This window comes from Rhinoderma darwinii, chromosome 3, assembly GCF_050947455.1.
Source record: "Rhinoderma darwinii isolate aRhiDar2 chromosome 3, aRhiDar2.hap1, whole genome shotgun sequence".
Taxonomy (NCBI): domain Eukaryota; kingdom Metazoa; phylum Chordata; class Amphibia; order Anura; family Rhinodermatidae; genus Rhinoderma; species Rhinoderma darwinii.
This window is the reverse complement of record NC_134689.1, coordinates 7443861-7454481: the sequence shown is the minus strand read 5'-3', so window position 1 is coordinate 7454481 and position 10621 is coordinate 7443861. Positions and strand designations below refer to the sequence as shown.

General features: G+C 45.2%; 1 protein-coding gene across 1 annotated transcript; it reads left to right on the top strand.

The window, feature by feature from the left end:
- The first annotated feature begins 810 nt into the window (after window positions 1-810).
- On the top strand, window positions 811-2916 carry LOC142748642 (E3 ubiquitin/ISG15 ligase TRIM25-like). The gene has a single exon (XM_075855789.1). The coding sequence runs from the start codon at window positions 832-834 to the stop codon at window positions 2668-2670; it is 1839 nt and encodes a 612-aa protein (XP_075711904.1). The 5' UTR covers window positions 811-831; the 3' UTR covers window positions 2671-2916.
- The last annotated feature ends 7705 nt before the right edge of the window (window positions 2917-10621 follow it).

Here is a 10621-nt window from a genome sequence, read left to right as displayed (position 1 = left end):
CTGTTTCACTTGCATTGAGAGCTCCTTTGACCTCATGTTGTGGGTTCACAGCAACAGATTCCAAATGCAAATGCCACACCTGGAATCAACTCCAGACCTTTTACCTGCTTAATTGATGATGGATTAACGAGGGAATAGCTCATGCAGCCCATTAAACAGCTTTTGAGATAATTCTCCAATTACCTTTGGTCCCTTAAAAAAGAGGCAGCTACATATTAAAGAGCTGCAATTCCTAAACTCTTCCTCAAATTAGGATGTGAATACCATCATATTAAAGCTGAGAGTCTGCACTTTAAGCCCATATTGATTATATAACTGTGTATTCAATATGTTTTGGTAAACAGCTAAAGTGCCAAAACTTGTGTCCAAATAATTCTGGACCTAACTGTATTTGTGAAAAACAGGCCGCACTCGTGCATGTGCTGTCTGATTTTTTTCACAAACCTATTGACTTGAATGGGCGAGTATTGCGTGAGAATTGGACCAAAGTATTGTATGCAGCACCCATCCTCCCAACAAAAAAAAAAGATAGTGGTGGTAACTTTTCGTGGGGTTGTCGCCCATTTAAATATGGGTTGGACTATTTGGTTATTTATGATTTAATAATATGGTATTTTATGAGTTAAATATATATTTATGTTATTGTTATAGGTAACCCATAAATAAATACTGCTGCCTTATTTATCCACATTTATCCCTTGTCTTTAGCTATACTTATTATTGATGTTATGTTTATTATGAGGGTCCAGCGCCTGAGATCCCATGTCATATGTGCTGGAACACGCCCTATAAAATACACTTTCAGTTTCCTTTCTCATAAATCCTGAAGCCATGGCATCCGCTGACCTGAGAGACGAGCTGTTCTGCTCCATCTGTCTGAGCATTTTTACAGATCCTGTAACCCTGAGATGTGGACACAACTTCTGCCGGGTCTGTATTGATCAGGTCCTGAATACACAGGACGGGTCTGGAGTTTATTCCTGTCCTGAATGTAGAGAAGAGTTTCAGGAGCGGCCTGCACTGCAGAGGAACATAAATCTACATAATGTAGCAGAACGTTTCCTGTCAACTCAGCCACGTCAGGAGGAGATCACCGGGATCTGCTGCACTTACTGTATTCACGCTCCTGTACCTGCTGTTAAATCCTGTCTGCTGTGTGAAGCTTCTCTGTGCGATAATCACATGAAAGTTCACAGCAAAGCAGCAGAACACGTCCTAACTGAACCCAGCACTTCCCTGGAGAACAGAAAATGTTCCGTCCATAAGAAGATCCTGGAATATTACTGCCCTGAGGACGCTGCTTGTATCTGTGTTTATTGTTCAGCAGAAGAACATCGGGGTCATCGGGTGGAGAAGCTGCAAGAAGCATCTATAAAGAGGAAGAAGAAGCTGAGAAATGTTCTGCAGAAACTAAACACAAAGAAAGAGAAGACTGAGGAAAGAGTCCAGAATTTGGAGGAGCGCAGGAGAAAAGCTCAAAACAAAGCAGCAGGAGAAGAAGAGAAAGTCACTGCCCTGTTTATAGACATCAGGAGACGGGTGGACGACCTGGAGAAGAGGGTCCGGAGTGAGATCTCCAGGCAGGAAGAACAGGTGTCACTGTCACTGACCGATGTGATCCAGAAGCTGGAAATAGAGAAGGACGAGCTGTCCAGGAAGATGAGGGTCATTGAGGAGCTGTGTAACATGACTGATCCACTGACTGTCCTACAGGGACCAGACACAGGTGACTTGTGTGATCCTGAGGAGAGGGGAGGGGATGAGGACACAGGTGACTTGTATGATCCTGAGGGGGGAGGTGATGTGGACACCGATGACTTGTATGGTCCTGAGGAGGGGGGAGGGGATGAGGACACAAGTGACTTGTGTGATCCTGAGGAGGGGGAAGGGGATGAGGACACAGGTGACTTGTATGATCCAGAGGAGGGGGGAGGTGATGAGGACACCGATGACTTGTATGGTCCTGAGGAGGGGGAAGGGGATGAGGACACAGGTGACTTGTATGATCCTGAGGAGGGGGGAGGTGATGAGGACACGGGGGGACATGATGGGGGTGATCAGGGTGTGGAGTGGTTCTCGCAAATATCACACACATTATCTAATATAATACGAGGTATAAATCTAATCTATGGGGAGGGTCCTGCAGACATATTACTGGATGTAAACACAGCTGGTAATTATATCCTTATATCAGACGACCTGAAAACTGCAGCCAGTACAAATATAATCCAGAATCATCCAGAAACAGCGGAGAGATTCCGGGATTATAATCAGGTGATAAGCGGCAGGAGATTTTCCTCAGGGCGACATTACTGGGATGTTGAGATCAGTGGATCACATTGGTGGAGGGTCGGGATGTGTTACCCCAGTATAGACAGGAGGGGGTGTCAGTCATACATTGGAGGTAATAACAAGTCCTGGAGTTTATGTGGAGATGTGTGGTATAATAATCAGTGTTCAGTGAGATATGACAGTAAAATGACCCCGTTACCTCACCAGATCTCCAGTGATAGAGTCAGGATATGTCTGGATTATGAGGCTGGGCAGCTGTCCTTTTATGAGCTGTGTGACCCCATCAGACACTTACGCACCTTCACCGCCACCTTCACCGAGCCCCTTCATGCTGCATTATGTGTATGTGATGGTTATATAAAGATATCAGGGGGATGAGCAGTAATGATTAAACGTACGTGATAGAAGAAATCTGCCCAGAGACTGGTGACATCACAGGGAGCAGAATATGATTGGTGAAGCATTCAATTTATAGGATTCAGCGGTGGGAGGGGCCTCATTAACCACTTAATGACCGAGACTGATTTTGGAACTTTGGTATAGTTTTGCATATCCAAGTAATTCTGACATTGTTTTACTTTATTTAGGTGGTAGTAGTAGAAGATATGATTTGCGTATATTAAGTAAAAGACACAAAAATGTATGAAAATTAGTAAAAAAACATACATACTGTAAACATTTTTTGTTAAATATATATTTCCATCTCTTTTACTCTATTTTGTTAGCAATTTAAAAAAAAAAAATTTGGAGCAATTTAGGAGGCTTCCATTTTTATCAATAGTTTTATAAATTTTGAACTACATTGTGTTTTTCTGCACCAAGCAGAGTTTGCAAAAGCTCATAGGTGTCAGAATGATAGAAACCCCCATAAGTGACCCCATTATGAAAACTACACCCCTTAAGGTATGAATTATTTCGACTGCAGTTTTGTTATAATAATTCATGAAAAGAAGTAAAAAAAGAAATTTAATGTTGGTTTTTTTTTCTCAAATGTGTCATTTTAAAGACAGATTTTTTTGTTAATCGAACATGAGAATGAAGTGAGTATTTAGACCCTAAATTTATTTTGCAGGAATTAATTTAAAGTCGGTATTTATACAGAAATTATTGGAAGACATATCAGAAATTTAGAATGTAATTTTTATCACAGCTATGTGTCCTTTTTTTTGTACCATACATGTGATTGGTCTCAATATTTGGTGCGTCCTGAAACTCTAGAAAAGTGGCCTGCACATACCCACAGACCGTGACAGTACGCTCAGGCCATGGACCTCGCTGGTCAACCTGACGTCAATCCTTGACGACACAAACCATGCTGGCAGAGATGCAAGACCTTCACTCACGGCAAGATCAACAACTCCTGTCAATGAATGCTATTGCACATCGGCTGGTTGCTCAAGCCACAGTTGTCACAGTACCTATTCCTGCTGTTCCTCCTGCTACAACTCCTTTCTGCACTAGTGCCAATCCCCTATGCTTCCTACCGCTACCTCCACGCTATGACGGAGACGCGAGATCCTGCAAGGGATTTCTGAATCAGTGTCAGATCCACTTCAGACTACATGCCACGGCCTTCTCCTCTGATGACGCTAGGATTGCCTTCATAATTTCTCTCCTTACTGGCAAAGCCCTGGCATGGGCAAATCCTCTGTGGAAACATCAGGGACCAGAGACTCGTGACTTGCAGTGCTTTTTATGGACTTTCCCTTCGATATTTGAGGAACCTGGGAGAGTTTCTTCTGCTGCTGCATCCCTGCTGACCCTACACCAGGGAGACCTCTCTGTGGGCGAGTATGCCATTCAATTTTGAACCCTGGCTGCTGAACTAACCTGGAACAACGAGGCCTTGGTGGCCTCATCCTGGCAGGGACTGTCTTCTGGGATTAAAGATGAGCTGGCCTCTCCCTATCTGACACCTACCCTGGACGATCTCATCCTGCTAGCCACCCGGGTTGACCTGAGATCCGGGAGCGTTCCCAAGAGGTTCTCCAGGAGAGAGGATTTCCTAGGCTTACTTCTACTTTCCAGTAATCCCTACTGTCTTCTTCAGTCATCCCACCAGAGGAGCCTATGCAGATGGACCGGGCCAAATTGTCTACCCAGGAGAGACAATGCAAACGCACTTCAGGACTTTGTCTATATTGCGGCCTCCTAGGCCATGTTGTGCGTTTGTGTCCCCAGAGGCCAGAGAGACCCCAGTGCCTAGGATTGGTTGGAGAGATGACCCTAGGCGGAATGGTACCAAATAAAAGGTTCAATTCCAAGCTGACCATTCCTGTGACCATAGAGTCCGGCGAGAAGACGCACTGGGTTTCTGCCTATCTGGACTCCAGGTCCACTGCAAACTTCATCCAAAAGGATCTAGTGGATCATCTCCAGTAGCCCACAGTTTCTCTGGAGACATCTTTGGCTGTTGCCTCGGTGAATGGACTGCCTCTGCCCGATCCAATTGTATCTGAGACCAAGCCACTGAGGCTCCAAGTTGGAGTCCTTCATTCAGAACTGATTTTGTTTCTTGTTTTTCCCAAAGCAATCAATCTTGTTCTGCTGGGTCTGCCTTGGCTCCGACTACATGCCCCAGTCCTGGACTGTAATTCCGGAGAGGTTCTCCAATGGGGCTCCAAATGTCTCGATCGCTGTCTGTTGCAGATCCATCCTGTCCAGCCTCCTCTGCCTCATTGGCAGGATTACCCCCTCATTTCGCTCAGTTTGCAGATGTCTTCAGAAAGAGGGAGGCTGAGACGCTGCCCCCACATCGGACGTATGACTGCCCCATTGAACTGGTTCCAAATGCCTCTCCTCCCCGTGGATGGGTATACCCTCTCTCCTTTCCAGAGACTCTATCCATGTCTATCTATATCAAGGAGAATTTGGAGAGGGGTTTCATATGAATGTCTTCCTCCCCGGCCGGGGCCGGGTTCTTCTTCGTTAAAAAGAAAGACAGATTTCTTCGACCCTGCGTTGATTACCGTGATCTCAACCAGATCACGGTCAAGAACAAATACCCGTTGCCACATATATCAGAACTGTTTTACCATATACGAGGAGTCAGGGTTTTTTCAAAATTGGACTTGCGTGGGGCTTATAATTTGATCCGAATCCGTCAAGGTGACGAGTGGAAGACGGCGTTCAACACCCAAGACGGGCACTACGAATACCTGGTGATGCCCTTCGGACTGTGTAACTCTTCTGTGGTCTTTCAGGAATTCGTCAATGATATCTTCCGAGATCTCCTCTATGTCTCTGTTGTAGTCTATCTTGATGATATTTTGATTTTCTCCCCAGATCCGACGACTCATTGGAGGCATGTCCGTCAAGTTCTACTGCGATTAAGGAAGAATTGTCTATATGCCAAGCTGGAGAAGTGCGTCTTTGAAAATAATTCTCTGCCCTTCCTGGGCTACATCATCTCGGATCAAGGTCTCAAGATGGATCCTGAGAAAGCAAAGTCCGTTCTGGAAGGGCCACGTTCTCAAGATCTGAGGTCCATACAGCGTTTTTGGGATTTGCCAACTTCTACAGGCAGTTTATCCCAAACTTTTAATTGCTGATGGCTCCCATCTCTACCCTTACCAAGAAGGGTGTGAACGCCAAGGTGTGGACTCCAGAGGCAGAATCTGCATTTAATAGCCTCAAGAAAGCCTTCACTTCAGACTTGATCCTCCATCATCCTGATGTGTCTCGGCAGATCTCATTGGAGGTGGACGCTTCTTCTGTGGGTGCAGGTGTACTTCTGTTCCAGAGGAATTCCAAAGGAAAGGCAGTAGTATGTGGCTATTACTCGAGACCTATTTCTTCTGCAGAGCGCATCTACTCTATTGGGGATCGGGTGCTACTGGCCATCAAATTGGCTCTGGAGGAGTGGAGACATCTGCTAGAGGGCGCAGCTCACCCCAACCCGATGTTACCCTGACTACAAGAATCTCACCTATCTCCAGTCGGCTCAACAACTAAACCTCCGTCAAGACAGGTGGTTGCTGTTCTTCACCCATTTTCAATTTGTGCTCCACTACCGTCCCGCTGACAAGAATGTGGGGGCCAATGCCCTGTCCAGGTCATTTGAGACGGATGACATGGTGGAGTCTCTTCAAAGTATCATAGACCCGTCCTGCATTGTCACTGCCAATCCATTGCAGGTTAGAGACATCCCTCAGGGGAGGACTTTTGTTTGGTTGGCAGACTGGAGAGGAATTCTCCGCTGGTGACACAGCTCTAAACTGGCTGGGCACGCTGGTGTTCGTAAAACCCAAGACATGATTACTCGTCATTTCTGGTGGCCCATGCTACCCAAAGATTTTGTGGACTTCGTCTCTTCCCGCACGGTGTGTGCGGCTAACAAGGTTGCTCACTTTAAACCTGCTGGTCTGCTCCAGCCGCTGCCTGTGCCTAATGCTCCCTGGCAGCATATAGCAATGGACTTTGTCACGGACCTGCCTCCCTCTGCTAGATGCAGTATGTCTGGGTGGTGGTGGACCAATTCTCAAAGATTGCTCATTTCGTTCCGCTCACCGGTCTACCTTCTGCTTCTCGACTGGCCAACCCCTTCATCCAACACATATTCCACCTGCACGATTTACCTCTGCATATCGTGTCTGATCGGGGGGTTCAGTTCACCTCAAAGTTCTGCAAAGCCCTCTGTAAACTCCTCTATGTAAAGTTGGACTTTTCCTCAGCCTACCAGCCCCAGTCCAATGGTCAAGTCTAGAGGATCAATCAGATCATGGAGAACTACCTACGACACTTCATCTCCAGGCAGCATGATGACTGGGTGCAGCTTCTTCCTTGGGCCGAATTCTCTTATAACAACCATAAAAGCGAGTCCACAAGAACCACACCATTCTTCATTGTTTACGGCCAACACCCACGAATCCCTCTCCCGGTGTCAGTTATGTCGCAGGTGCCTGCAGCTGACTGCATTCAGGGACTTCCTACAGATCTGGCAGCAAACTCGATCCTCTATTCTGCTGGCGGTCGACCGCATGAAGCGAAAGGCAGACACAAGGCGAAGAGAGCCTCCCCAGTTTGTTCATGGTACCAAGGTCTGGCTGTCCTCAAGAAATATCCGGCTGAGGGTGCCATCGTGCAAATTTGCTCCCAGGTTCCTCGGACCCTTTGAGATCCTCCAGCGGATCAACCCGATCTGTTATAAGCTTCGGCTGCCCGCTACCCTCAGAATCCCCAACTCCTTTCATGTGTCTCTTCTAAAGTCTGTGGTCCTGAACCGCTACTATAGGACTCTTATTTGGTGGATTGGAAGGGGTTTGGACCAGAATAGAGGTCCTGGGATCCAGAGGAGAACGTCAAGGCTCCTTCCCTCATTAAGAAGTTCCTATGTCGTTCTGGTCCCAAAAAGAGGGGGCGTAAGAGGGGGGATACTGTAACGTCTGCGGTCATAGACCGCAAACTCCTATCATCCTGCAGACGTCTTCCTCCCCAGAGATAATAGCACATGCGGCCATCCTGTCCTGCAGTGACCACTAGGGTGCGCGATCGAGCTCATTCCCGGCCTTAAAGAGCCAGAGCACACACGTTTTAGATTTGACTGATTGCTCCCCGATCACACCCTGGACTATAAGAAGGGCCCTGCCCCTTCACTCATTGCCTGAGCTTTGTTAGTATCCCCATGTCAGTCTTGCAAATGGTCCCTTAGTGTTATCCTGTTCTTGTTATTACCCGTGCCCTGCTACCTGAATCCTGTATTCCGTGCTGTGTCCTTTTCCTGAGCCTGTTAGTGTTGGAGTCATGTCCAATTGCACCTGCTGTCATCTGCCACGTCCAGTGTCTTCTGCCACGTCCCGTGTTATCTGCCACGTCCAGTGCCTTCGGCCACATCCAGTGTCATCTGCCACGACCAGTGTCATCTGCCACATCCAGTGTTATCCGCCACCTTTGGCACAACCTGCTGCACCTGCTGTCATCCGCCACGTCTGGCGTATCCTGCGGCACACTTCTCCATCCATGCTAAAGCCACGGCCTGTTTCTGGACTATTCAGGTATCCTAGCGCTGGACTTTGTATTGTTTGGGTGCTCTGTTGCTTGGCCGGCTGTCTCCCCGCTACGGCGGTGCGGCCTACTGGGTCCACAGACAACCAGCAGCAAATTCTCGATGCAAAACAGCCGTTCATTCCCCTCAGCGCATCGTCTGATCTATAAAGGACTTGGGACGGCCCTTTTGGTTTCTCCTATTTGTTCCGCATTCTGCAGTTCCTCTGGCTGCAAGACAAAAAGGGGGATACAATTATAAAAATTATCAAAATAAATATGACATCTGTGGTCCAGTGTGGGGTGTAGCAAATCCCATAATATCGTCCCACTTATTTCTAGGACGGGGGGACAGTCTGAGGGTTCTATTGTCTAATCTTTTCTTTGATATAATCTGTACCTATAATTGTATCCGGATACATCTTCACTCACTTTGTACCGCTTCATGCCATATCTAGCCCTTTTTTTGGGCAGGTACTGGAGTAAGTTTAGCCTGCCTTTGATATACAGCAGGGATTGGTCCACTGCAATACATTTCTGTGGGGTGTAAATTTGACAACATTTTGAATTGTAGTGCTTAACTACTGGCCTTATTTTACACAGTCTGTCAAAGCTGGGGTCATTTGTGGTGGGCATTCCGCATTATTATTATTATAATGCAGGAGCCTTAGCAGGATCTAGAAACCAGCCCTAAGCATGACGAGGCGGCAAAGTGGAATTGATGATGTATATCAGTGGTCCAATAAAAGCGCATGGTGGGCTTTTTTGTAATGCGCATGTTGATTAGAAGGCCCCAAAATGTGTGCATTTGTGGGGCCTGGCATAATAACTGTTAGGATTGTGGGCAAATAAATTGGTCCGCATATATATTTGTCTACACTTCCATTAGACAAATTAAGTCTTCAAATGAAAAAATAAAAATAAAATCAATTTCTCTAAAATAGGTAGTGTCCACGTTGGTGCCTGGGGTGGCAGTAAATTCAGGCACCTGGGGCATATAATTGTCAGTGGGAATCCACGCAGAGGCATCTAAACCGGGTTGTGCTTGCACACTAGCCGTAGAATATCTACAGGGGGATTCTTCACTAGAAGAGTCACTTGAGGATGATAACAGCAAAAATGTCACCTTGTCTCCGCTTCGGAGTCAGAATCTGCACAGATTAAGGTGTATGCCTTATCAATAGTAAACAGATGCTTTGTCAACTTGTAACTATGACTATGGCTAAAAAACTATAAGTTTTCATTTTTATAGAGCGCTAACGTCCTAAACCTCTAATCCTAATTAGGCCTACGTAATACACTAGCTCTGGACAACCCCTTTAACCCCTTAGTGACCAAGCTTGTTTGGACCTTAATGACCAAGCCAAATTTGTCAAATCTGGTATGTGTGACTTTATCAGAGAATAACTCTGTGAAAGTTTTGAATATCCAAGTAATTCTGACATTGTTTTTTCGTCACATGTTGTACTTTATTTTAGTGGTAAAAGTAGACTGATACGATTTGCGGAAATAACTTAAAAAATAGAAAAATTGAAGAAATTTTGTAAAAATTATCATTTTTCCCTATTTTTAACTGCAATATGTCACATATGTACACACATACTGTACAATTTTTTTTATTAAATATATATTTCCATCTCTTTACTCTATTTTGGCAGCACTTTTGAAAAAAAAAAATAATTTTTGAGCAATTTAGAGGACTTACAAGTTAAGTAATAATTTTATAAATTTTGTAGTACATTTTGTTTTCCTGCACCAAGCCAGGTTTTCATAGGCTCATAGGTGTCAGAATGGTGGAAACCCCCACAAGTGACCCCATTTTGAAAACTAGACCCCTTAAGGTATTTATTAAGGGGTGTTGTAAGTATTTTGACCCCACAGTTTTTTTGTAAGAATTCATGCAAAGCAGGCATAAAAAAATATAATTTAACTTTTTTCATAAAAGTATCACTTTGAAGACCGATTTCTTTGTAAAGCGACCATGAGAATGAAGAAACACACCCAAAAATCTATCACCCTGTTTCTCCTGTTTTCAAAAATGCCCCCATTGTGACCCTAATGTGTTGCCTGGACACACGACAGGGCCCGAAAGGGAGGGAGCACCCGGAGGCTTTCAGGACTCATATTTTGCTTGAAAATGTTTTAGGCCCCACTGTACATTTGGAGAGGTTTTGAACTACCAGAACGATAGAAACTCCCCATAAACGACCCCATTTAGAAAACTAGACCCCTTAAGGTATTTATCTAGGGGTGTAGTGAGTATTTTGACCCCACAGTTTTTTGCTAAATTTAATGCATAGCAGGTGAAAAAAAATAAAAATTCACTTTTTTCATAAAAGTATCACTT

Bases quoted from the DNA above. Each gene is read 5' to 3' on its own strand.
- LOC142748642 (XM_075855789.1), top strand. From the start codon at position 832: ATGGCATCCGCTGACCTGAGAGACGAGCTGTTCTGCTCCATCTGTCTG.